Genomic DNA, 27,909 nt, shown 5'->3' on the forward strand with positions numbered 1-27,909 from the left:
GCAGGAGAACAGCGGCGGTGCCAGCCCGGACTTCGGGCAGGGCTCGCCGCGCTCCGTGGCCGCTCTGTGCTCGTCCCACGGCGCCGTGTTCGCCGTGAGCAGCTCGGTGTCCCCCTGCGGCCTCCGCCGCGGCTCCGAGGCCCCGCACGCCTTCGTGCTGGGGCTGCTGGGCCGGGGGCTGCTGCTGGACACGCAGCCCCCGCTGGCCTCCATGGAGAATCTGCGCCTCGGCTTCGCCGCCGGCATCCTCGTGCTCATCGTCTCCACCTTCTTCCTGCTCGTCTTCCTCAAGTAGGTCCGGATGGCGGAGGGGGGCTCTCATCCCATGGGATCCCAGTGGATGCACCCGGTCAGGGACTTCTCGGGCCGTGGACAGCTCGGTGGGCAGGGCCAGGGCCAGGGCTTAGCACCTGCCTGGATCCAGCCCTGGGGCCCGCAGGACGCTCGGCTGCCCCGCATGAGAGCTCTCGGCCATCAGACTCTTTAAAAATTAACTTATTGCAGCGCTTCCCTCGCCGCGGGGCCTGGCTGTGCTCACGCTCCGTCCCGGCCCCGCGGCTCAGCTCGGCGGGAGGCGCAGCGTGGGGCCGGCACCGGAGCATTCCCCGGAGCATTGCCCTGGAGCAGCGTGGGGCCGGCACCGGAGCATTCCCCGGAGCATTGCCCTGGAGCAGCGTGGGGCCGGCACCGGAGCATTCCCCGGAGCAGCGTGGGGCCGGCACCGGAGCATTCCCCGGAGCATTGCCCTGGAGCAGCGTGGGGCCGGCACCGGAGCATTCCCCGGAGCAGCGTGGGGCCGGCACCGGAGCATTCCCCGGAGCATTGCCCTGGAGCAGCGTGGGGCCAGGACCCGAGCATTCCCCGGAGCAGCGTGGGGCCGGCACCGGAGCATTCCCCCGGAGCATTCCCCCGGAGCATTCCCTGGAGCATTGCCCCGGTGCAGCCCCGCCAGCAGCGGGGATGAGCCGAGAGGGACGGGAAAGGTCCCGCAGCGCCGCCCTGGGGGCGAAGCTGCTCCAAGGCGACTCAAAGGCCTTTCCCGGGAGGAGAGCCCGGTGCGGTGCCCGCACAGGGAGGAGGCAGCCGGGGAAGGGCTCAGCCCCTCAGAAACACGAGACATTAAACCAGACATGGGCCCAGCACTGCGTCCGGGTGTTTTTCTGTGAGTCCAAGAGCCTCGGCAGGCAGGGCAGGGCTCAGCACCAGGGCCAGGATGGAGCAGGGGCTCCTCTCCTTCCCAGCCCCCAGCAACCCTCTAGGGCACATCCTCAGCAAAGTCCTCCGTGCTTCACCCCCCTCTGGCCAGGACTCAGTACCCGGGATCAGGATTAGCCCCATCACAGCCCCTGAGGCACATCGGCCTCTCTGACCCTGGCACGTCCCTCCCTCCTTCCCGAGGCTGCTCTGCCCTGGCAGCCCAGAGCTCTCCCTTTCAGCCAGGCAGGTGCTCACACAGGCACAAAGGACAGAAAGGATTAATTTAGATCCAGAGCCTGAGTCCAGGCTCAGGTTCTCTCTGAGGCAGAGGGAGCTGCCAGGGTGCAGAAGGGGTTCTGGTACCTGCTGGGGCTGAAGGGGGACAAGTTTCAATCCCAACTCTTGCACCCTAATCCCTGCTCAGGGCTCCCAGCACAGAAGAGCTGGACCTTGCTGCAGCCCCAGAGCAGCGCAGGGGGCACTGGGTTCTGCAAACCCCTGGAGAGGCCCAAGATCCCCTTCCCCCAAAACCTGAGGGGAACCATCACAGTTCTTTGTGCTGCAGCTTCCCACACCAGCACAGGCCAGTGTGAGAGCCCAAGGAACCAGAGTACAAAGGGACCTTCTCTCCTCTCCAGGAGAGGGCTTCAGCAACAAGAACACATAAAGAGGGAATAATTTGATCTAGAAGCTGTTAAGTCAGAGCTAAGTCAGTTTTCAGGTGACACATAAAGCCAGACTAAAGTAAAGTGCAAGCAAAAAAATACAGGTTTAATTGCACTTTATTTTCCAAGAAGTGAAATGCAAATCCCTCAGGGCGTCTATCTGAAACAGGGAACAAGAAGTGGAACTTGTTAGTATGAACAATGATTGCTCCTGGGACACTGCATGGACGGGGCCAGGGGCCACATCAGGGCACTGACACTCAGAGCAGCACAAGCACCCCAGAAAATCCAGTTTCAAACACCCTCATAATATTCAGCACTGAGTAATGCCCAGGAAGGCCCAGCTCAGGTCACCCTACATGGAAGCAGGGTGGCTGTCACAGGCTTTGGTCTCTGCCCCAATTTCAGCTGCATTTGGCAATTTGTGGCACTGAGGGTAGGGCACAGGGACCTGCCATACCCCTCCCCCCAAACAGCCACACCCAGTGTTCTTTTGGGGGTTTTCCTCCCAAGAAATCACCTTTTGGGGGACACAAGTCTAATTCCAGTCAGAAACTGTAAAGGCAGGTGTAGAAACTAAACCGTAGAATTAGTTTTAAGTCCTTTCATTTTATGAAGGGGTTTATTTGTTTTAAAGACTCCTGGGGTGAAGTTGTGTTAGTGCCCATGAGTGCAGTATAAAAGTGCTGTGAGAGCCTGGGGCTGTGTGCCCAGCTCTGTGCTCACTCCTTTCCCCTCCTGGTCCCCGGAGAGTGCAGGGTGACATCCAAACTGCTCAGCCCGGGCTTGTGTCCCACCCCTCTCTACACAGCATAACGGGTGCTGGGATGGTCACATTTTAACAGCAGCAGAGCCAAAGGCACGGGAGAGGGGCTGGGCTGTGGGGAAGGACTTCCCAAACACGCAGCACATCCCAGAGCTGTGCTGCTGCTCCACAGAGAAACACAGCCCAGCAAAAACCACAGGAGAGGAGGTGCCTGAGTCACTAACACAGCAGGGATGGGGCTCCTTACCCATCACAGCTGCTCAGGCCCTGGGTTAGCAGAGCTCCAAGGGCCAGCAGCACCTGTGCCACAGCTCAGTCAGTGCCCACCTGAGCCACCTCAGCCCCCAGGGCTCCCCATGCTGCTTGTGCAGAGCCAGGGACTCACAAGAAACACTTGACTGGGATTCCTGGGGGAACATCCAGTGGCTCATGGCTCAGACACAGTGGGGAGAGGGTGCAGGGTCCCTGGGAGCCACCCTGGGGACTAAGGGAAATATTCCAAGGAGTTAATCACTGGGGAAGGAGATTTTAGTTTGATTTTTTAAACAGGATATTGCCACTGCAGGGTCCTGCCAGACTTGCTCTGCTGACGCTCTTCACCAAGTTCCTATTTGCATAAAGTTTGAGGTTAATGAATCCAGGGCTCAGGGGAGGGGGACAGTGGGTGGCTCCTGCACTCAGCCCAGCCCCAGAGTGTTTGGCAGCTCAGAGTGATGGGGCTGAGCCCCCACGAGTACAAAGAGCCTCCTGGTGCCAGCCCCCATCCATCTGCAGGACAGGAGCTGGGAAATCCCTGGTCATTCCCAATGTCCCACGTGTGCAGCTTGCCAAGGGCTCAGAGCACAGGAAGAGGCCATGCCCAGAGGAGAGGGCTCAGCAGCCACATCTTCATCCCAGCCAGTCCAGGTCATCATCATCGTCGTCACCAAAGAGTGGAGCGGGAGGGGGACGCCCCTTCATGCTCTGCAAGGCACACAAGGGGGAAACTGGTCAGTCCCAACAGCTTCCTGATTTCATAATCACTGCACAAACTGCTCTGGAATCTCTGCCAGCTTTGAGGAGCTGGGAACTAGAAGCTTCATTACCCAAGTTTTTATTTCTCATGTGATGGTTTAGATTTGATAGCAGGAATAAATTCTCGATGGAAAGGAATATAAAGCATTGGCACAGGCTGCTCAGGGCAGTGTGGAGTCACCATCCCTGGAGTGTTCAAAAAGTGGATGGATGTGGTACTTGAGGAATGGTTCAATAGTGAATGATGCTACATGGATGGCTAGAATTGATCATCTTAAAGGTCTTTGCCAACCTTAAGGATTCTGTGGTTCTGTGATTCCAGGAGCTGCTTACAGGCTAAAAGGGACTGGAGAGGGGCCAAACACTAAAACTCTTCAATTAACCTGGCAAGTCCCACTGATTTCATGCCAGCAGGAGCCTGTCACCACTCCCTCAGCCAAGCCAGCCCCTCCCAGCTCAGTCACCAATCCCAGACACTCCTGATTTACACAGGGAATGGATGGGGAACTCTGAGCTCAGCCAGGCCCCCACTGCCACATGGAGGATTTTACAGACAAGCTACAGACTGTGCCTCAAACAGAGCAAAGTCCCAAACACCCAAATACATACCACTTCCTCCTCATCCTCCTCTTCAGGGGGAACTTGAGGCTTCAGTGGTTTAGGAGATGCTGTTTCAAAGAAGTTGTCATCCTCAAAAAGGCTGCAAGGAGATAAAAGAATGAGCAGCTGGCTCTCAGAGGATGGGATTTGCTTTTACAAGTTCTGTTACTGAGAGATGGCAAAGCTTTGTCACTGAGGGCAACCATTGTGGCAGGTACTGTTCAGCAGTGCAGGGCAACTCTGGGACCTGGCAGGCACCAGGATCTCTGCACAGAACTGCACACTCCCCTGGGAATGTTCTCCACTGCCTCCAGCAGACACGAGGCCACTCTGGGGATGCTCCCAGTGGAATGTACCCTGGGCAGCCTGGTCTGTGCCAGGTCCTGGCTGCAGCCCCAGCCTGTGCTGTCCTGCAGCAGGGACACACCTGGAGCAGCCCCTGGGGCTGCTGCAGTCCCAGCCCCAGCTGAGCCTGGCACCCAGCACCAATCCTCACCTGGAATCTGTGTGCCTGGGGCTGGAGCCCAGTTCCTGTGATCCTGGAGTTTCTCCCAGGACAGCTGAGCCTGGCTCTGCTCTGCTGGACACTGAGGCAGGTTCCTGCTCTGAGCCAGCTTCATCCCACGGGTCTGTGCCACTCCCTTCCTCCCCATTTAAGGGAGGAGGCTCTAAACCTCCCACAGTCTGCTCCACAGCTGGATGTGCTGGAAGCACTGCCTCATCCACCTCTCCTGCCTTGGCTCCTGGAACAGAAGGTTCTGCAGCTTCTGCCTGCAAAGACACTGCAGAGGGACCCTGCTCTGGGTCAGCTTTCCCAATGGCAACATTGTCCAGCCCTTGCTGCATCCCGGGAACAGCCTGTCCTGCAAGTGCAGGCCCCTTCTCAGCATCCAGCCTGCCATCAGCTGTGGGAGGGAGATGCTCCTCCTGAACTTTCTCTTCTTCTGTCACCCTCCTGCTCGGTGTCTCCTGCTCCTCCTCAGGAGCTCTGGGGCTGGCAGGGTGAGGAGCAGCCTGGCCTTCCTGCTCAGACTCCAGGGAGCCCCTGGTCACTTCCCCAGGATCAGCTGGGGGTGCAGTGCTCTGTGCTGGGCTGTGCTGCAGGGGCTCTTTGTGCTCCGTCTTTGCTCCAGGTGATCCCTCCTGTTTCCCTGCTCCTGTGCCAGATTCCTCATTTTCACTGCCATGTTCTGGTTTCTCCTGCTGTCGGTTGAGCAGCTGCAGTGTCACAGTCTGGAAAAGGGAGTAGAGAGAACACTGGTTATACCCTAGATACAAACATCACAGATCCCTGCAGCACCTCCTCCTACCAGGCTGCTTTGCCACCCACAACAAATTCTCCTTCAGTTATTTCAGTCTCACAGAAAAGATTTGAGGAGTTAGCCCAAGGCTCTCTCTCTTCTCTCACCAGTGTCATACCTTGATAGTGTTCATGACAACCCCCAGGACTGTCCTGCCACTGTACATCTCATCCAGCTCAAATTCACCCCGAAGAGACTGAAATACTCCATTCATTATCTTCTTTACCTGCAAAAGAGCACGACAGGAAACACAGATACAATTCATTAGCATGTGAAGCACTGAACTCAACATCAGGCACTTCTCCAAGGGAAGGAACAATAAATCCAAACACACACAGGTGGCTTTTCAAAAAATCTACCTTCCAAACCAGAAATCCTCACCACATCAGGCCACCTTAACTCAAAACCACTCTGTATGACCCAAACTTATCCCCCCAAACTGAGGCAGGCTGCACAAAGCCAAGGTAGACTGGCACCTCTTACTTACTTTAGTTTTTATATATTAATCTCAAATGTAGAGTTTTAACAACAAGAAACAAAACTCAGGCAACAAAGTGGGCAGCAGAAAGATGGAGTGAGGCTGTTTACAAAGGATGGAGGGACAGGACACAGGGAATGGCTCCCACTGCCAGAGGGCAGGGCTGGATGGGATATTGGGCAGGAATTGTTCCCTGGCAGGGTGGGCAGGCCCTGGCACAGGGTGCCCAGAGCAGCTGTGGCTGCCCCTGGATCCCTGGCAGTGCCCAAGGCCAGGCTGGACATTGGGGCTGGGAGCAGCCTGGGACAGTGGGAGGTGTCCCTGCCCATGGCAGGGAATGGAATGGGCTTTAAGGTCCCTTCCAACTCAAATCATTCTGTGTGACCATGATTCTATGACAAGATCCCATCCTTTCTTCCTCTGTGGACTGTTACTACAAACACAGTGCTCTGTGGAGAAAATTGTATTTTTCCTTTATATGTCAGTTCAAAGAGAAATGATTCAAGGTAAATCCATTTGTTTAGGAAGGAGTCAGGCTCACTTGCTCTGTGAAGTCTGCAGGGGAAGATCCATCGTGATCCTTCTGCAGGTCTCGGATCCGTTCCTCGTATCGAGCCTTCAGCACCAGCACGTCTGCCTGCAGGGCTGAGTACTGCCAAGGGAAAGCCTCCCTCAGAGCTGCTCCTCACACCACACCTCACCTGCAGGGCTCACCTGGGCAGGCTTTTAGTGAGGCACTGAGTGGAGTTTTAAGCGAAAGACTTGGCTGAAAGCAACAGCACCAAAATATGGACACCCCAGCCAGCCTTGGTAATCACAATTGTGTCGTCAGCTCCTCAAGTGCCACCAAGAATAGGTGGGTGCAGCATCACTGAGATCCCAGTGAGACAAAGGCTGGGTCTCATTATTGGGCCTGTTCTGGTTTGCTGGAAACCACATGGAATTATCCCTTCCCTACTATATTCTGGAACTCCCATCCTTGTTATTCTGGACACACCTGAGGCTGGTGTTCCCTGCTCTCCAGTTCCCATCCAGCTGCTGTGTTATTCCTTTACCTTCTCCTGGATAGGCTCCAGTTCCTCCAAACGTTGCTGAACCTCAGACAACTTTTGCTCCTCTGCTTTTTTTGAGTGTTTGAGAGCTGTGAGCTGAAATACAAGAACCAGAGCAGGTACAGCCCCTGGCAGTGTCACCCACTCCAAACAGCCTCTGCCCACCCACAGCCACTCAGGACAATGCAGAGAAGTTGAAGTTGTAGCTGTTGCTGTAGCTCAGCACTATCAGTACCTTGGCTCTCCCTCCTCCATAAACCCACCAACCCAACAGAAAACTGCACGTGTAGAAGGCCCAGAACAGGCAGGAAATTACAAAGTCAAGGTCACACTTCTCCAAGTGGGAGAAGACTGTTGGTTACAGCTTCTGGCATTCAGTACCCATTATAACAACAAGGAACAGTCCTTTACCTTCTCTTCCAGCTGGGTCACCTGGTGCTGCAGGGAGTCCCTCTGCTCACACAGCTCCTGGCACTGCCTGCTGTGCTGCTCCTTGGCTGAGGCCAGGGCACGCTCACATTTGGCTTCACACTGGGACTCCAGCTCTGCCTGGAGCACTGACAGCTGCCCATGGCATAGGAGAGACCATCAGGAACACACACACACACACACACACACACACACACACACAGGATCTGTGTTTGCACAAGAGGTGAAAGCCCAGGGCTGGACACTCACAGACAGAGTGCTCACTTCAGCTCCAGCCACAAACCCCCAGGCTGGCCAGAAGGTCTGTCTCAGATTTCAGACCTCTTGGCATATTTCTAAACAACCTTTCACTCCTCACGAGTCCTATATTCTTCTCTACTACAATCTCAATTTGGTGCCTCTCCTTTCCTCAGTTTGACACTAACCCATGAATTCAAGCAGGCAATGCCTTCATTCTTCCCCTACCTGAGCATTTTCACATCATTTCCTGCCTGGAGGCTCCCACAAGCCCTCCAGACGTGGAGCAGCAGCTCCCCTGAGCCCTCACCTGCTCTGCTGCTGCCTGGTCAGTCGAGGTCCGGGCCTTTTTCAGCAGCTGCCGGAGCTTGTCCAGCTCCTGCTGGTACGACCTGCGAATCTCTTCCATCTCTTCCTCTGCCTGAGCTCTCTCTGACAGGGATTTCTTCTTCCTCTCTGCAAGATTCTGCAATACAAAACACGATCTAGAATAGGCCATACTGGACCAAAGCAGCTTTTCTCCCTCAGGCAGAAGGAGGTTCTTTGGGCAGGGAACTTCATCCCTTGAAATCAAGCTGAGGTTATCTCAGAGGTAAGGAAGGGTGACATTACTGGGTTAGACATTAAATAAATAAATAAAACCCCACATAAGCACATAGCATCCAGCAGCCTGCAGATGAGTCAAGATTTACTTAACTTACATATTTCAAAGCAAGAACCTTGAGTTAGCTTTTAGTAAACAACTGAAAGTCTGTTGCTGGCACTGGCCATACCCTTTCCAGAGTCTCCTTTTCCACTCTCAGGTCTGTGAGCTCTTCCTCCAGTGCTGCAATCTTCATATCCAGCTGTTTGCGACTCTGCTTCTCAGCCTTGAACCTGCTCTGAGTGTCCTGAGAGGCTTCTTGGAGCTCTGCAAACAAACCCCCACATTTCCCTGTGAGTTTGGGTGCAACTCCCATTGCAGGGGAGCACATTTTGGAGGCTGATGGGGAAGAACAGGGTCTCCTGCCCAATGCAGTCAACAACTCTGCTTGTGCCTGCAGTGGGGACTAGATTTATCAAGAGCAGCCTGTTCCAATGCTTTGCAACCATTTCTATGAAGACTTTTCCTAATATCCAACCTAAATTCCCACTGGCACAACGTGAGGCCATTCTCTCTCCTCCTGTCCCTGTTCCCAGATCCCAAATCCCCCCCGGCTGTCCCCTCCTGTCAGGGAGTTGTGCAGAGCCACAAGGTTCCCCCTGAGCCTCCTTTTCTCCAGGCTGAGCCCCTTCCAGCTCCCTCAGCCTCTCCTGGGGCTCCAGACCCTTCCCCAGCTCCATTGCCTTCCCTGGAATTGCTCCAGCCCCTCAATGTCCTCCTTGTCATGTGGAATACAGAAGTGACCCCGGGATTCAGGCTGGGGCCACAGCAGTGCCCAACACAGGGGAATAAATGAACACCTCCGGTTTATCTCAACTTTCCATCCACTGGAACATCTCTGGCTGCTCTACAGGATGTTGGACAGAAAAGCCAAGAGATTGTTCTATAAAAGGCATCCCTAGAACAGGATGATTTTATTTGTTGAGTTATCCCACTTTGCCTTCAGTGCTGACAAAGATGCACTTCCCTCAGATATTTCAGTGCATCCATATCCTTCTTCCATCCCTGGTGACTGATCCTAGGGAAAGCAGGAAGATACCCCAGAAGACAGGAAAAACCTATGACTTAGGAAAGAAAAGAGCCATGAAGGAGCTCTGAGGGACAAGCAGGAGCAGCCTCACCTGCCACCTGTGCCTGCAGCTTGTTGAGCTGTGCCTCCTGTCTCTCTGCATCCTGCACAGCACAGGACAGCTGCTTCCTCAGGTCCATCTCCTTCTTCTGGTGGGCAGTGAGCTCCAGCTGCAGCTGGGAAACCTGGGCTGTGGCAGCTGCCAGCTCCTCTGCAACTTTGGCCTGGAGCACAAAATGGGGCAGGGAAAAGGGAGGGGGGAAAAATGGGATGTGTGAGGAAGGAGCAGAACTGTTCTCTCAGGAAAAGCTGGAATAGGGTTGGAGGCCTCATCAGGGAAGACATCTCCACATTGAGGAGGTAACAATGACTTCTTTGCCATGTCAGTTTTGTCCAGACTGACTAGAAAGCTGCACGAGGCCACCAGCAACCTCATCATCACATCAGTTCAACCCAGTGAGTTTTCCTGAAAAGGTTAATGTGTGTAAGCCTGGTACCAGTGCCTGGTGCCTCTGCTCAGTTTTCAGGCTATGAAAACATCTATTTGAGTAAAAAGCCCGGCCTCCAACATCTAATTGTTTTCCATAAGCTTACAAATCCCAGAAGAGCCACTTAAAACACAGGCTGGTCCCAGGCAAGAGAGCACCTTGTCCCCAGAGCACACAGCATGAGGTCACCTCAGCTGCCAATGGGTAAGGCTGGCATTTCCCAGCACAGCTCTCAGTCATTTGGGGACTTGTTTAGATTTAGGATTGCTGAGAGTCAGTGATTCACCTAAAACCAGGCACTAGCACAGCTTGTTAGACAACGTGTAAACAATGTTAGCAGGGGATCAAGGCATCAAGACAGACACAAAGTCCCATTCCCAATCTTGTTGAGTGACACACAAACTTCAGAGGATGCTCTGCAAAGACGGAATTTACACAGGGAATCCCTAAACAGCTTCCACACCTCTGCCTATTTTGAGATTCCCAACAGATTTTTCACATTCTTGTAACAGGTAAGGTCAGGAGAACTGGATTTGCTCTCTGCTTTATCCCACTAAGAGAATTCCCTCCACATAAAGACCAACACCTTCTGGCACAGAAAAGCTGGAAGCAAAATTGTTCCAACTATGGTGATGATGGCATCCTGACCTGGAGGGCTGGGATACCACACCACTCATTTAAAGAGGAGGCAGCATTTCAGAGAGTGGCCAAAACCAGATCTGCTTTCCTCTTGTGCTTCCATACATGTCCCACTGCAATACTGACTCCTGGCACTCTAAAGTCAAGCCCCATGGCACAACTAAAGTCATCTAAAAGTTATTTTAACCTTGACCTCTGTCTTTAATGGCAAATAAAGAAAATAAAATTAGGAAATCCTATGGCAGTAAGGGTTACTAGACAGAAGTTTCTACAGAGGATGCTTCATGTCCACAGCTCAGCTCCAGCCTCCAGCTTTCAGGCACCAAGAACCCTGGGTGAGCTGTACCTGCTCTGACAGTGATCCTGTTCTCCCATGGGGAGTGGGACAAGCAGCAATGTGACAGAATTCTTGGAAAGGGCTCCCCAAGAAAGAGGGGGTCAGTGGGGGGACACTGCCAGACTGAAGCCCTTTTCCCAGTGAAGGATCTCTGCTCACTCAAGCTCTGAGACAATTCTTTTCATGCCAATCAGTTTCTAGTTCAAGAGGAAGCTGGGCTGGCACTACCTAGGGCACAACCATCTACCACCTACACAGTCAGCAGACACTGCCTCACCTGGTCCCAGCCCCGATCCACTGGCAGCATGTGCTGGGAAGAGAAAGCAGCGACAGGAAACAGGAAGGGTTAAGAACACAACTTGAAAGGCAAAGGCATTCATCAGCAGAAAAGCACAATGCTTCATAGCAGGAGCCTAAGGCATGCCAGAGAAGCCTTTAAATTACTCCAAGAACTGTAAAAGCCTAGACAGAAAAAGGGAATGAAGCCTGATGTAAAAGGAAGACACTAAAGGTATCTTTGGGGTATGTGACACACCAGAGGTGGGAGCAGTCCTGGCTGTGACCTGCACTGGAGAGGTGGGGAGTTACTTATGGTTCACAAAGCCTTCACCTAAAGCTGGGACTTGCTCTGCCAGGGCCAGAGATTCATAACCCAAAAGCAGAGTTACCAACAGCTCAGTGATCCTGTGTACAGCCAAATAAATGGTGAGTGCCTATCTGTGTGTAAACAATGGATAAAACAGCTTCCAGTCCTCTTCCCTGGTTCTGTCTGTCCCTGGGGATTCAGTGACTGCAGTCCCAGGGCAAGCTGGGGTAGATAAAGGCAACAGGAAGGAATATCAGCCTTCATATTTCCAGTCAATAGTCCCACAGAACCAGGGGAAATATCCCAGTGCAAGTCAGGGCTTTCCTGGTCTGGCCTGAAGCCTGTTCATGTAACATCATCCCTAAGCAGTCACTGCTCAGTCAGTGGGGTCCTGCTGAAGATGAGGCCCAAAAGACTCCCAAGGATCTTATACTTCCAAAAGATGATTCCTTCCCAAGTTTTATTGTACCAGCAGGATGCTGTCCTCACTGAGAAAGGAATTGAATTTATTATTTCAGTCTGACTCATTCCTGGATAGAATCTCTCACACATATTGTGGGTGTGCAGCCCCTTCCTGTCTGCTCTCAGCACTATCAGCTCTTCCCTGCTCTGCTCTTTACCACATTTTGGAAAGCTGCAGTTCTGGTCAGTTTTAGGTGCACCAAGTTATGGTTCTCACACAGAGGAAGCATTTGTCACCTCAGTTTTGAACTGGACAAAGACAACTCAGCAGGAAAGCACAGAGCAAGACTGAACTTGGTGTAATTTAAGAAGCCAGTGCTTGAGAAAGCAGAGCAGGCATCATGCAGTGGCAGAGCCAGAGCAGCACTCCTGGGCTAGGCTGGCCTAGGGATGGTTCAGGATATGCAGCCATGCATAAATGCAATTCACTGGTTTAAAAGCTACTTCCCAACAGTTCCTGTCATAAAAGCACAATGTGTTACTGGGAGAAACAAACAGCTTCTTATTAGCATTAAAAAAAAGCACAAAAGTGCAGTGAAGAAACTCCAGCGGGAAATATTTTTTCTTGTATCTATACTCACTCTATGTCAGTTATGTAAGAGGAATAAAACACTTCTGGAACTATCAGTGCAACTAAATAACTGAAGTACTTCCAACTCAAAAGCCCTGTGATACACAATTCCTCAACACATTGGCCACATGCCTACACAGTTAACAATAAATCAGACACTTTCCTACAAGATAAGAATATTAAAGTTATACCAGCATGAAATGGTTGTATCCTCTGTGATGCTTTGGTCATGAAAGTCATCAAACATCCAATTTTTTTCTCAAAACAAAGTTCAAAACTGCAGTTGCCTTCTAAGAAAATTGCCTTGACTAACAAGCTTTGTTTCAATGCAGCAATCCTGGCACTGCTCATGCCACCATTACCTTCTCCTGCTCTGCATGCAACACTCTTGCCTGTGTGCTCTCATTTGTCGTCTGCAGGGAGTGGTTCCTCTGCTCCATCAGCAGGTTACTCTGCTCCACATACCTGTGAACAGGGAGACTCTGTGGGCATTCCTGGACACACAGGGCTTGGAGCCAAGGGCTCAGACAGAAAAGGTGACATTCCAAAGTACAGAACTTCTGCTGAATTCATGATAATTTTGCAGGATATGCTACACTAAGAGGCTGATCTCAGAGGGGTGGGAAGGCTGTGCCTGGCACAGCAGAGATTTTATCAGCAGAGATTTTATCAGCTTCACCTCTCTGAAAATGTCTCATGTTCCAAGAGTTTTGATAACTTAGTATCAAGCTGAATTTCACAAAGGGCACAACATCCCCTACAATTACTTCACCTCACTAAAAAGCCAGCAAAAATAAAGCAACTCCCAGAAGCAGGGCAAGCGTGCTCAAAGACAACATGAGGGATTTTGTTCCCTTTTTACACATTTATGTTTTCTGTAAATCAGAGTTTTGGGGATAAGCCCTGCAGAGAAGGGGTGGGAAGAATCCCACACTTTCAATGCCTTAGAAAAAAATTTAAAATATCAGAATATGGCTGTCTCCTAACAAACAGCCCTCAGTTATGCCCAAGGGTAAGCTGGAGAGGCTGGAAATGCAATGAGGCTTCCAGCCCTTACCTCTGGTTGCGTTCAATCAACTCACTGATCTTCTCATTCTGCTCCTCAATCCGACTGCTCTTCTCAAATATCTCCTGCTTCAGTCTCTCATTCTCCTAAAGCACAGCTCAGCATGAATATTCAGCTTACTCAGATCTCCTTGCAGCATTTCCTAACCCTTTGTTTTGCACAGATGCAGGACAGTGGTGATGCTCATCCCTTCTGTGCTAACAGCCCAGGAAGGCACCATGCCACATTTAGCAGAATCCTGGCACAGGAACATTGCTGCCAAATCTCATTCGAGAAAATATTGTGTCTGGTTGGCTTTTTTATCCACAAACCCCAAGATTTTAAGACTGCTGCTTTAAAAGGCTTCAAAGCATAAAATTTAGTAGTGAATAGCAGAAGCAGGTGGTTTCTACAATGTGATACTTCAAGTGTGGAATTGCTCTGCTGGAGACTGGGGGTTAAATCCATAATGGTTTGAGAAGCTGAACTTCTCCCACGTGAACCTTTTGTCAAGGCCTATGAAATACCCACAACTCTGACTCAGAAAACACCTAAACCTCAAAATGCTGAGAAGAGCTTTTTGGAGGGGGAAAGAGGGATGGAAATCATCCTCATTCTGGCTATGCAAAATCAGAACCCATGGGTGGATGAACCAACTATCTTTATACATAAATATCTTTAGGGATAACACCGAGCCCCAGCTCCTGATGGGAGTGAAACCAGGCTGGCCGTGCTCACCTGGATGATGCGCTGGATGTTGCTCATGATCATGGAGGCTTCCATAGTGACAGAGGAGATGCCAGGCAGCAGGGAGCTGTTAGCTGTGCTTTGCTTCTTCAGCTCCTCCACCTGCAGAGATAAAGCATTCTTAAGCCATTTGAAATGAATTTATCGGTGAGGTGAGAGTAAGACACGGGCAAAGAGGCATTTCACTGTTCCTTCTGCTCAGCTGCAGGGAACAGGCACTAAATCAAGTGTGACACCTCCCAGAGGGCAGGGAATCCCTCCAAGCAATGCATCACATGATATTCAAGGCAGTAAAACAATACCTTTCCCCAAGCCTAAGCTTTGTATCTTCACAGCAGCTAAACTGCTGCTGAACTGCTTGATGATGTGATAATATTGGAATTTTACTCATTTACTGTATCACTTAATGCAGGCATTTAAACAGAGTCAACTGCTCTCAGCACACCTGGAGAGCAGAAATGTCCTGAGCAGCCCCACCTTGGCAGCCAGGTGATCCATTTTATCCACGACTTTGCTCACAGCCAGTCGGATTTCAGTGTTGTGCTGCCGAGCTTCTGTCATCAAAAACGAAGTGACATCTCCAGGTGCTTGAAGGGAAAGGAGAGAGATTTACAGTGACAAGGGGAAATATCTGCACAGAGACAGCATGAAGCCTGCCAGCAGGAAAGCCACTCTCTGCCCAGAAGTAAAAGGGACGTGGTACTTGGAAAACAAATAATATAGATATTTCCCAAATAATCTCAACAGGCAGGCTTGAGTATAGGAAATTCTTGAGCCACGTGACAGCTCAGCTCAACAAGAGCAAAGCCCCCAGACACACCAGAGCAGCAGAGGCACAATCAAAGCACAGCAGTGAAGGCCAGCTCTGAAACTGCACTGAAAAAACAGGCTCCAAGAAAGGCTCAGACACACCCAAGACTTCACCAACTGGGATGACTTAAATGGTTCTTTAGATGCCTTTGGTCCTTCCCAGGTTTTGCCTTTTACACTTCAGTTCTTTCCCTGGCTGCTAAGGAGCTGGTTACTATTACTTTTATTTATAACTGGAAGCACCATCTACCAAATTCCTTTAGTAATACCCAGTCTTAGAAAGACACAAATTCCACTCCCTTTCACACTGTCCAAATCTCTTTAAAGTAAGAAAGAGATGGGTATTTATTGGGAAGTGTTTGGCCCTATTTGGTATTTAAAAAATAAGCATTTATTAAACAGCACAGCTATAAATCATCATCACAAACTGTTTACTGAAGGAATTACAGCCCTCTGAGAAGCAGGTACCTTTTAAAACATACCTTGGTAAGGAGCAGGATACATCTGACCCACAGGCTGGAGTTGAGAGGCAGATGCAGCAGTTTGGGGGTAAGCAAATGGCACTCCTGGATATGCCTTAAAGGACAAGTTAATAGGTTAGAATGTGTTTTGCTATTTCCCCACATCCTCACAGTTTCATATTTTTTTAAGCCCAAGAGCAAGGATGATGCTTGAAAGGAAAAAAATCCAAGAATTAAGGAGCTGGAAAGTCAAAATACACGATAGTCATTGTGAAAGGAAAAAAATATTTTTCTTTTGAGGGTTAGTTAGTTCCAACCTTCACTCAAACTTCAGCAAAACTATGTCACCCTACATTTGTGAGAGTCAGATCAGCATGAGATCAGCACCCTCTGGAGTTCTGTTAATTTGAACACCAGTTTATTTCCTAAAATGAGCTCAAAAAGCACAACACAACTTGATTGCAACTTTACTGCTCATTGCTGTAAGTTTTTATTCTATCCACTACAAAACCAGGTATTAAAGCCTTGTTTATCCTTAGTTTAAGAACCCATCATAAAACAGAAAATTAGCCCTTTCTGAATAAATTTTAAGAGGCATATGATGAAAGCCTGAGAATGCCAAAGAGCCACAGAAAACAGTCTGGAATTCTCATCCTTATGTTAAAATCCTTGCTTCCAACAATGGAAAAGATTCAGGAGAAGGGAGAGAAGTGCCAGTATTCTTCTTTATTTCATTTTGGTACCTGAAAGCCCTGTGCTCCTCCAGGCAAAGCTGAGTGGGGCTGGATTGTTGCAGGAATTAAAGCAGCAGAAGATACTGAAGGTGCAACACCAGATGCTTGAGGTACTGGAAAGGAAGAAAAAAATTCAGCATGCTATAAAGCAGCTCAAAATAATTTAATTCACCTAGTGTGAAAGGGCAAAACAAACCAACAAACCACTAAATAGACAAAAGTTTAACAAAAGCCTGTCTGCAACCTTATGAAAATTAAATCCAGTCAAGCAAGTGATAAGAGGTCAAGAAAAGAGTAACCTTTCCCAGAAATCCCACTTCTGGCTCCATTTAAACACCCTCTTTTCAGTCCAACAGAGACAGCTCTGAAGTTTATTGACACAAGGCATGACTCAGACTCTGAAGGCTGCTCAGCTGACCAGCAGCTGATGTGACCATTCCATCATGGGAAGACACATCCAGCCCTGCAGAGCTGCCAGTCTCATGCTGCCCTTCACTTGGATTTCCATCATTCCTAGAAGTACTGTTCACAGGGAGAGGATTTGTAGCATTTGTAACATTCCATTTACAGATCCCATGGCCTACACATCTCAGTGCTCAGTGACAGGACAGCTCAGGCATGGTGGCTGCTGTCCCTCAAGCACAATGAAGGAACACTCCAAGGATTGTCTTGTCCCCCATGGGTTAGGGCTCATGGATCAGCAATTCTTATCAGAAGCTGTCAGTTCATATTTCAGTTCCTGGAAGGAATCCTCTGTTCCCACAGCCCTCATGGAGTAGAATGGGGGTGCAGCAGCCTCCCAGTACATTACCTTGTGTGGACACTGTGGGCAGCACTGCCTGAGCTGCCTGGGGGGGTCTGCTCGAAGCCACTGGCTGTGTTGTCCCTCTCAGAGTATTGGGATCCTGAAAACATTTTTACATGTTACAAGAAACACCAAAGAATAAGCCAACAGCCTGAGCCCAAGGTCACTTGAGACAAGGTGTGACCTCAGGAACCCAAGTGGAACCTTTCTGTCACAGAACCAGAGCAGATTTCCCTGGACAAGGGCAGAGCCACTGCTACAGATCCTACTTTAAGCAACCCCCAGTGTAGGAAAAGGAGTAAAGGAGTCACAGTGCTGTGACTGGTACCTCTATTTCTGAGTCACTGGAGTCCAGCTGACTCCCTGCTGTCCCAGCAAGGAAAGGCAGCATGGGCTGTCCCATTTTGGCCATCCGAGAAATCAGCTTTGCCTTTGCTACATCTGGGTTCTAAAAGAAACATTTAGTTACTCTCCCTTTGTTGAGACAGGCTTTTGAGGTATTACAAACACTTCTATATCTCTCACTGAATTTTGACTCAGTTTTTGAATGACTGTGTGAAAATCTACTCTTCAAGCACACAAGACAGCACCAGGGATGTTAATCTGGCTTGTTTTATATATCCCCTTTCAGGGATGACAGTGCTGTCACTACAGACAAAAATCTATCCCTGCATAAAACGCCAACAAGAAAATGTGTGAGTTCAGGAAGCTGCTTAGCAGCTTTTTCTGTCTGGAGGCACAAAGTCTTCTCATGCAGCTCTATAAACTTATCCTGAATGTCCCAATTCCTTTGTTATCTATTTTAAATTTGTCCATTTATCTCAAAAGACAACCAACCTTGTGAACATCCACATGGTCAAGGTCACTTTGCAATTAAGAGTAGGAACTGGGGCTGGGGTGCCTTAGGTCCTGGTAATCACAGAATCATTAAGGTTGGAAAAGACCTTTAAGGTCATGAAGTCCAACTGTTAATCGAGTCCAACCATTAATTCCTTCAAAAACAAGGCCCTAAGCTGCTGTAAGGTGAACATTCCAGTGTCCTGCATGATGCTCACTTTATCTTCAGCAGTACCCAGTGCTTAAGGTGAAAATAAACTTCTCTACTCAGGCTTCAAATTAGGAAAAGCCAGCACTTACTGCAAGCTGCTCACTGATGGAGTTGGACTTGGCCCGAACAGCTGGCTCCCTGCAAAGTCAAATGTGGAGATTAAATACACCTCTTCCTAGGAAAGCTGTTTTCCCATATAATGAGCATTTCTTTTAGCCTACACTTCTGGAACATTCTCTACAGTGTTATCTGTAGATATGTTCAGGACACTACTACGGCCTATTGGAACAGCTGACTATAGAAAACTAATTTTGTTGATTGCTTTAATAACCACATTCTGGTATAAATAAGTTTAACCAAGTCTAATAACAAACTACTTATGGCAACAAGAGCAGCACTTACTTGGACTCTCTAAAAAGGGTGACTGACCCATTTAATTTAAGGAACAGATAATTGTTAAGGTTGGAAAATACATCTAAGATTGAGTCACCAACCACTAACCCAGCCCCAGCATGCTCAGCACTAAACCCCATCCCCAAGTGCCACATTTGCATTCTTTGAACACCTCCAGGGATGGTAACTCCACCCTGGGCAGCCTGTGCCAATGCCTGTCAGTGAAGGTTTTCCTAATACCCAGCATAAACCTCTCCTGGAGTAACTTAGAGGTGATTTCCTCTCCCCAGTCACTTATTACCTGGGAAAAGAACCTGACCCCACCTGGCCACACCCTCTTTTCAGGGAGTTGTGGAGATTGAGAAGGTCCAAACTGACAACAATGATGAGACAGCTGCTAGAGCAGCACCCACACAGCTCAGTCCCACTGGATCTCAGGAATGCTGGAGAGGAATGACTTCCTTCACTGTAGCCCATCCCAACTGCTTTAATCTGGAAATCAGCACTCAAGTAGAAAATTCCAGCAAGTCCTGTTAGCAAGCACTGCTCTGCCACACGGAGGGCACTGAGCTGGCACAGAGGCCCCACGTTTCCCAAATGATGTGTTAGTGCAGCACTGTGGGCACCACCAGCCTTAACACAAAGCTGTTTAAGCCGTGCTGCTTCTTACCCAGGCTTTGGAGGGATGCTGGAGGGAGGCACTAAACCCGTGTCTGAGGAGAAGCCATCTGAGCTGGGCACTGGAGAAGGTGCAGGGGAATCCCTTGAACTGACACTCAGCCCATCTGAACCAGAGCACTCCTTTGCCAGTTTCACCTTAAAAAGCATGAAGCAAAAAAAAAAAAAAAAAAGTTTTCTGGGTTCCTGTAAAAGCTTTCATCAATTTATTTATGACGCTACTGCCTGTGGAGCTCCTGTACTTCAAGGAATAGCAGCCAATTGATTCAGAGCTGGAGAAGCTCTCATTCCTCCCACAGTATTTTGTTTTCCCAAGTGACTCACAAAAAAGACAACTAAAAGGTCCCTAAAATCCCTAAAAGACAGAACACACAAACAGCCTTAAGGGATTTTCTGGGTTTAGGGTTCTGTTTTGGGTTTGTTTGTTTGTTTGAATTAAAGATACACATCTTGCTGAGGTTTCTAACAGTTTCCGAGCTGGAGTTCTCACACTAACAGCAGGTTCCTCCCTCGCAGTCACAGAACAAATGTTAACAAACACCCGGCAGGAGACACTCACCCTCCGGATTTCCACCTCAAACACCAGAGTGGAGTCTGCAGGGACCCGACCAGCCACGCCCTGAGCCCCGTAGGCCCAGGCTGGAGGAATGATAAGGAGCCTTCGCCCTCCTTTCTTCATGCCCAGCATTCCTTCTTCCCAGCCCTTTGGTTTGCACAGGCAAAGGAAGAGAAAGCAACAGGTACATCAGTGACAGCAACACTGTCAGCAACAGTGACATCATTTACCTCAATTAAGACAACTTCAGGCAAAGGTTCCAAAACACATATAGAGAGATTCTTGCAAATTCAACATGCAGCACCAAACCTTTGTCTTGCCACAAATCCTGATAGCCAGTTGTAAATTCCAGTGTTAACTTAAAAATAAAGATGCAGCTCCACCACACAGTGGTGACCACACTCAGCATTCCAGGGAAGAACTGGACTCCAAAGAGATCTGAATTGCTCTGGTTAGATTTACAAAGCAACCAAAGGAAACAGTTGTAATGAGGGACATAAAAGTCAGAGCAATGCAAACTGCCCAAGGGATGCCAGCACTACACAAGATGGCTCTAACAGCCAGGCAAAATTAGCAAGATACAGGATAAAACAGAGTAGACAAATAGCACATCTTCAATAAAAGACAACTTGTAACGGGTCATACATGAATTACTCAGGTCATGGAAGTGACCTGAACAAAAGCATCTCTGACTCAACCGTGATTTTATGGGATAACATAAGCGAATATCCTAACACCTGGATGAAAAATTGTTTCCTTTAGAAACAGGGCTCTCCAAGAACTAGGGAATGGATTAAGTGACTTCCAGAAAAACAAAGACAATAAAATCCCAGCTCCTGAAAACAGGAAGTTTCCTTTTTACCAAAGAGGACAACACCTGTCTAACACTGATACTGAAAAGGGGACTGGGCTCTATTGTGCAAAGCTTGAGTGAGTCACTGGCACAGTGTTTGCTGACAAATGATACAGAAAGAGCATATATGAATTCAGAACAAGATCTGCAGTAATTCAAAGTTCTGAGACTTAAATTATTATAATTGAATAATGATAATATTATTATTGAACAATTATAATATAAATTATTTAAAATTACATTTTATATCAAAATCAATACTATATTTTATTAATAATGAGATCGAATATATTTTCCACTATTAATTATAATAATAATTATATAATTGAATAATTATAATACTATAATGAAAGTGGCAGAAGCTGTACCTTGATGACTTTTCCAGATCCCAGCTTCAGCCGCAGCAGCTTGTCTTTGTTTACATTAGAGTCAAACACCTGGAGAGTTGAACAAGAACACAAAATACATGGATTTCCCAGCTGTTTCAAGATTCTGAACGCTGCTTTACACATTCCATAAACTCCCAGAACCTCTGGTTAAATGTTATTTCCCATCCCATTACTAGCAAAATTAATTCTCAGCCATAAGACAGAGCTTTAGTCCATTTCCTGAAGTACAATTTCATGAAGTGAATGCTAACTGCAGACTGGGACTTCAGACTTGCTTTAGGACAGGACTGGCAGAGCAAAACACAACAATAAATATTCATGTGTCAGAGTTATAAACAGAAGTTTAAAGGCATTTCAATCACTTCTCCCTGAACAGAATAACAGAAACATTAAGGTTGGAAAAGCCCTCTAAGAATACCAAGTCCAACCATTCCCCCAGCACTGCCTTGTTCACCACCAAACCACGTCAAGCACCACATCCAGATGGTTTTTGAACAATTCCAAGGATGTGACTCCACTGCTGTCCTGGGCAGCCTGTGCCAGTGCTCAACAACCCTTCCAGTGAGGAAATTTTTTTGTAATATGCCAGAATCCCTTAATATTCTACAGGCAATATATATGACCCCACTTACAGTGCCATAAATGCCCAAAGGATACCTCTAATGATGCCTTTAGTTTTAAGTTTTCCTGTTCTCCTTGGATGTGCTTTTCTGATGTGCTGGGGTGATGTAGACAAAACAGTTCCTATTCCAGTTCAGAACTCAAGGACAGTTTCTCCAGACTTCAGGCCCTAAGCACAAACTACGTGGAAAGGTGGAGGGTGGGTTCATGCAAATAAACCAGAACCAATAAAAGTGTGAGATTTTGTGACCAACCCCTCCTTTCCTTCCATCTTGGAGCCATCCAGGCAGGGGCCACCACTGTGGCACTTCTATTGCTAGGGTGTGGCTTTCGTGGGCCTCACAATAAATACCCATTTTATTTCCTTAACTCTGTGTGTAGCCTCTGTTCCAGCTCCTCAAGGCATCACTAACATCAACACCAGTACTATGCTGGATGTGCAGGTTCCTGCCAGGCACTGTCCCACTCAGCATTAAGAGGTGGCAGAAGTGTCTTTACCTGTCCAAGCCCGTTGTTTTGGAACAGCCATCCCGTGTAGGCAACCTCCAGGGAGTCTCCTCCTTCCACTCCCTGCCCTTCTCCCAGGAGGAGATCCTGGCAGAGGACTGAGTCCAGTGCTGGGGAGCTGTTGCATTTGGCAATGCACACCTGCAGAGGGAAAGCCTGGCAGTGTCTCTGGCCTTTAATGGACGAGTCCCACTCACGAATCTGAAGCATTCCTTGCTGTACTGATCCAGCCCACACTAGAAATGCACTCCCTGGGCATTCCACATCTCCTTGTGCTGAATGTTGCTGATTAAACATCCTCTGCTCTACAGAACCATTGATATGCAGTACTTGAGAATCTCGAGAAGGAACAGGCTCCCTGCCTCGAAGAGATTTGTTTTACTGAACAAAGCTCATGGCAGGCTGCTCTCAGATTTGTCTCCATCAGTTATGCAGACACTGAAAGCTGAACTCCATTGAAAATAAACCTTGATTTGTCCCTGCTGTAAACCAGCCATCAAGAACTGCCTGGCCCAGAGGTGAGCAGTTACCTGCTTACTGAAATCCACTGCTGCCTTTTCTGACTCAAACATGATGGACCAGTTTTGCCTCTGATCGTCATAGAATGTGCTGTAATTGTTGGGCTGAACCTGTGGGAGAGGAAATCAGTTCTATCTTAGGCATTAAATGAACTAAAAAACCCACATGCAAAAGAAGCTTAAAATAAGAGCTATTAAAATTAAGCAGGAAGAACCCTACTGTTCTACTGCCCAAGTTCAGAATTCGTTTTTATTTATGTGCTCATTATCATGGAGGAATTATTATAACTCAAATATGTGAGCAACTATTAAGTTCTTCCTAGATGCTGCAGTTCACACAGGAAGGTGAATCCTTTCAGAAACTTCCTTGAAGCGTGGTTCTTTTATACATACTGAGAAGTTTTAAGTGCAAGTAACTTTCATTTCATAGTTTACTGTATTTAGGCTTCCAGAATCAATTGGAAAAGTCACTTCTTCCTCACTTCTAAACCCATGTCATCAGAAGTGACTATAAAACCCATTAATTTTTCAAGAATGTGCTTATAAAACTAGAGAGTAAGGTCTAAGCTGGGACAGAAATTTCATTATTTTGGAGTGAAATGTCTATCTCTCATACCAAGAAATTTGATGTCATCTGATGACAAACTAAGAACAGTAAACCAACACATCAATTTGCAGTAAAACTGGCAGGAACCAACATCCTGAGAGATCCCATTTTAGAGCTCAGATTGTTCTCAACAGCTGGAAAATGCTGAGTGTAAATTTTCAGAGAGAAAACATTTCCTTGCTGTCATTTCCTTCTGCTTACTCAGTTGTATTCTCCCAGACACTTAACTAGAAATTCTCAGCAAAAGGAATTTTGCTGTTTTTATCCATTACAGGGCTGCAAACCCCAAACACCTCTGTGAGCACAGGTAATAATTTACCTCCTACAGGAGCCTTGGTTTGGAAATCTCCTGAGGAGGTGCTCTGCCAAAAAGAGCTGTCACAGCCTCTTGTGCAATACGTGAGGAGGAGAATTGTCACACTGGGACACCTCCTGCTCTGTCACTCAGATGTTTGATCTCAAAGGTTAGAAACCAAGGCTTAAGGGAGGATTTTAGAGCCAATCTTGTGTTTGCTGTGATCAAAAAATGCTTCTCTAGGCCAGAGTCTCACCGTGAGCACGAAGCCTGGGTGGATCCTTGCAGAGGTGATCTGTTGCTGCTGACTGATGTAAAGGAGGATCCTGTACTGGATTCCACAAGGAATTAGACAAGGAAAAAGAACAAAAACAGGAACTCAAAACATCTTCAGTTCTAAGGTGCTTTGTCACACACATAGCCTAAGGCTCAGTATTTATCTGTCAAATATACCACAGCAAAAATACTTAACACTGTTTTGTGGCACTTATTAAAACTGGTTTATTCTCAAAGAGTTTTGTTTAGCTGCAGCAACCAAGCAAGTCAAACAACCAAGCAACTCATTGTTTTAGAATAAGCAACATGATTTAACTAATTCCACATTTTTTACAGTTATAGTGGAAAAAGATGGTGCACTAATCCCTTCAGATATAGAACTCACCACACATGGCATCAAACCATCACAGAGTCATTCAGGTTGGAAGCAACATCCAAGATCATTCCCCACCACTGCCCCATGTCCCCAAGTGCTACATCCACATGGCTTTTAAACCTCTTCTGGGATGGGGACTCCACCACTGCCCTGGGCAGCTGTGCCAGGCCCTGATCACTCTTTTGGGAAAGACATTTTCCCTAATATCCAACCTAAAGAAGTTTGTGTGTGTAATTTTTTATCTTTGCATAAACTTATTGTCATAAACAGAGTTGAAGGGAACTTTCCAAGTACTAAACAACACAGATATAAGATTTATTGACATATTTGGCTCTTCTAAACATAATCTATTAAGGAAATGTGTTTTCCTTTGTGCACCTGCACTGGACACAGCTCAGTGGTGAACTGGGAGGGACCTAGTGAGTGCTCCCAGTTGGATGTGATACCACACAGGCAGCCTGAGGAAAGCTGGTTCAGATTCCTTCTGCACTCCCTGTCCTCCCCAGCTCCCCCAGAACACCACAGCTCAACACTTACCAGATCACTGACTCAGTGACCAAACTAAGATTTATTTTGTTCTTGCCAAAGCAGAAGCAACTTAGTGAGACAAGAACGAGGGATATGAAACATCACAAATACCAACACCAGGGACGGGTGAGAGTTTTCAAAGCAGCTTTCAAACACACCAATTTACTGGGCACCTCAGTTCTGTGTTCTTCAAGGAACACTTGGGAAGGAAAGATGGTCTTGATACCAAAAGAACAAAACTTAAGCAAAGCACCTCTGTACTGCTGGACTGAATTTTCCTTTATATCCATTTCCGTGTGCACAAATACGTGATCCAGTTGTCAAAGACATTCTGAATAAATACCAAAATGGCTTCCAAAAAAACCTGCAAACTAGTTCAGGCACAAGTTGTAAGAGATCTTACAAACTCATGGACTTCAGGAAAGAAAGATGTCACCAAGGTGGGTGGCTGAGCCCCAAGTAAACTCAGGAGGCAGAAAGGCAGCAGGATAACAACATCAAAAGCAAAACACCTGGAAAGCTCACAGAAACACCATCTCATACCAGTGAGCTTTTAGCATAGCAGAGTTGGGGAAGGAAGTGTCTCTCACCTCTTTGGCAGTGTGGTTCCCCACTACAGCTGCTCCATACTTGCCTTGCTTCAAGTACTGCCCATTTGTACTGGAAGAAAAGGGAGACATTCGGCTGCAAAACTGTCCCTAATTTAAAATTATTTAGACTTCAGATCCCTTTCCTCAGATATAAAATGTCAGGCAGCCTTGCTTAGCTTAGAGACATTCCTACTTGCCCACAGGCAATTGTGGAGTGAGTTGAAAACTGCTCTCACAGATACAAGGCAAAAGCGTTTCTCCATGATGGCAGCATCAAACAGTTTTAGTGCTCTCACTCTGTTCATGCCTCAATTCTCAAGTGCAAGAACACATAAGCATCTGCCAGAGCCTCCTGAAGCAGTGCACATCTCACCCCAGCAGCCAGGACACAGCTCCCAGCCACAGCCAAACCCACAACCTGCTCTTTATCCCAGAACTGCCTCACCCGGAGCTGCAGTGCAGCAACTGAAACTGTTCTTGAGCAGAAACTTCCATTGCCTTGCAACGTTTCCACCATGCAGATATGGCTGAAAACAACTCTCTTCCCATTTCTCCAGAATATCTCCCCTCTAGGATTAGGGACACAGACTGCACCAGGCTGCAGAAGTCACTTACTATCGATAGGCGAGCACGGCGGTGGCCACCAGCACCGAGGGGGCTCCTGAGGGTGCTGGGGCCACTGGAGCCTTCTGGGCCGGGCCTGTGGGGACACAGATCAGGGACAGCTGTCAGAGGCACAGGACTGGCTGGTGGCACCACCATGACATGCTCCTTCCCTCAAGGAAACATAATTTCCAGTAGGAAATCACAAAGAAACAAAGAGATGCATTCCAAAGTCATCCAAGGCCGGTTGAAAATCCAGGTGTAGGAGGGCACTGGAGGACAACAGCACTGAGGAAAGCTCAGGGAATCATTTGCTCTGCTGCTCTTCACAAAGGCTCTGGTTCTTCCCACACACATTTCCTGCTGAGTGTGTTCCCCACTCTCAACCCCAGTTACTCACCTGCTGCTGTCTGACCCTTCTTGGGCTGCTTTGGTGCAGTGAACTGAAAGAATTCATTTCCCTGGCTTGAGACTGTTTGATCCAGGCCAAAGAGAGAGGCTAATCTGGCTCTAGAAAGGGAAATAAAACCATTTAACCTTATTTAGCACAGTCATTATACCTAATGAACACCCTTAAGCAGAAGTTATATCACAAGTTATATACAAAGTTATATACAAAGTGTTTACCATCACTATGGAAGTAAACAAAGGGCTGCAGGTTAAGTTGCTTTATGGTATTAACCATTTATTTTTGAATAGGCAGAACTTGTATATGCAGAGGTTGGGAAAGTGGTACAATTATGTTTCATTTCCTCAAAAATCGACTGGAAGTATAAGAACTGAAACTATACAAAAAAAAGAAGTTACTTTGAAGCAATGACTAGAACTAGCTTCACATAAAATAGCTGATTCTTACAATACCCAAAATAATGTGTGACAGAGAAACCACCATTCAGCTCCTGGAGTTTTTTTCTCTTTAAATGTCCAGGAAACACATTCTCCCATTAAGTTTTAAAATGAAAGAAGCTCTCCCAGCTAAGGGCAGAGGGTTCAATGCTGGAGGTTATTCCTTCAGGAGACGTTGTTTGCAATTTCACTGTTTCAAGGCCAGTTACACTCAACCTATTCCTGATAACACAGAGCAAGGGAATAATTCAAACAAAGGATGACACCACTGTCAGTGAATCTCCTTTAAAAATATAACTAAGTTTTCTATATAGAGAGGATTAGTTTATAAGAGCTGCTAAAGAGAAGCTCTTGGAAGGGGGTGGGGAGTGCACAGAGCTGGAATAGCAGCTCTTGGAGCGGCAACAAGTCAGCGATACAAATCCCTGGATGTGCTCCACACAGACACGATCCAAGCGGAGCCTGATGAACAGCCTGGGAGGAGCCAGCGCTGGCTGAGCAGCCCCAAAGCGGCACTTCCAGGACTTCCCACCCACTCCTTATTCCAGTGGAAACACCGAGTTCTCTGCCCTGAAGATCCCGGAGCGGCCCCGCCTCCCCGGGCGGGAGGGGTCCCCGAGCAAAGCGGGGTCCGGCGGGTCCCCGGGCGGGATCCCAAACCCCAGACCCCGTGCCCCGGGCACAGCGGGCCCGCACCGAGCCCCGCCGGCAGCCGGACCCTTCTCGGGCTGTCCCTACACCGTTCCCGCGGCGGGACAGGAGCGGGCACTGCCCCGGGGGCACCCCCGCTCACAGGAGCACAGCCCCGGGCCCGCTGCACAGGGGCGGCCTGCCCGGCCCTCACCGCCGCGGGCCTTCACCGGGGCCACGGCCCCGCGGCCTGTCCGGGCCGCTGCGCCCTCCCGGCGGCGGGCAAGGGGTCCCGCCGCGCCCCCGGCGCTCACCCGCTGGCCGGGGACAGGAAATCGGCGTCGTCCTCCTCCGCCGCCGCGAACATCGCCAGCGACCGCCGGGGCGAGGACGCGCGGGAGGCGGCGGCGCTTCACGGCCCGGCGGCACCGGCACGGCACGGCGCGGGGCGGGAGCGTG

The 27,909-nt window shown here is 48.6% G+C and overlaps 1 protein-coding gene across 2 annotated transcripts; it reads right to left on the bottom strand.

The window, feature by feature from the left end:
* Positions 1-1,961: 1,961 nt before the first annotated feature.
* FKBP15 (FKBP prolyl isomerase family member 15) lies at positions 1,962-27,903 on the bottom strand. 2 transcript variants are annotated; one of them, XM_088177346.1, is made up of 30 exons: positions 27,765-27,903; positions 26,375-26,484; positions 25,987-26,071; positions 25,372-25,441; positions 23,858-23,932; positions 22,712-22,810; positions 22,173-22,322; positions 21,033-21,101; positions 19,815-19,958; positions 19,248-19,393; positions 18,274-18,322; positions 17,465-17,584; positions 17,143-17,236; positions 16,341-16,444; positions 15,619-15,712; positions 14,804-14,913; positions 14,318-14,428; positions 13,592-13,686; positions 12,897-12,999; positions 11,193-11,225; positions 9,504-9,675; positions 8,513-8,649; positions 8,050-8,205; positions 7,485-7,637; positions 7,077-7,169; positions 6,563-6,673; positions 5,662-5,769; positions 4,739-5,475; positions 4,252-4,342; positions 1,962-3,591 (listed from the first exon to the last, which is right to left on the bottom strand). In XM_088177346.1, exons 1-30 carry the CDS (start codon positions 27,815-27,817, stop codon positions 3,517-3,519), a joined length of 3,747 nt encoding a protein of 1,248 aa, XP_088033472.1. In that variant the 5' UTR covers positions 27,818-27,903; the 3' UTR covers positions 1,962-3,516. The 2 variants fall into 2 exon arrangements, with proteins under 2 accessions (XP_088033472.1, XP_088033473.1); XM_088177347.1 differs by lacking the exon at positions 11,193-11,225.
* Positions 27,904-27,909: the final 6 nt, after the last annotated feature.

This window comes from Sturnus vulgaris, chromosome 22, assembly GCF_052056855.1.
Source record: "Sturnus vulgaris isolate bStuVul1 chromosome 22, bStuVul1.hap1, whole genome shotgun sequence".
Classification (NCBI taxonomy): Eukaryota; Metazoa; Chordata; class Aves; order Passeriformes; family Sturnidae; genus Sturnus; species Sturnus vulgaris.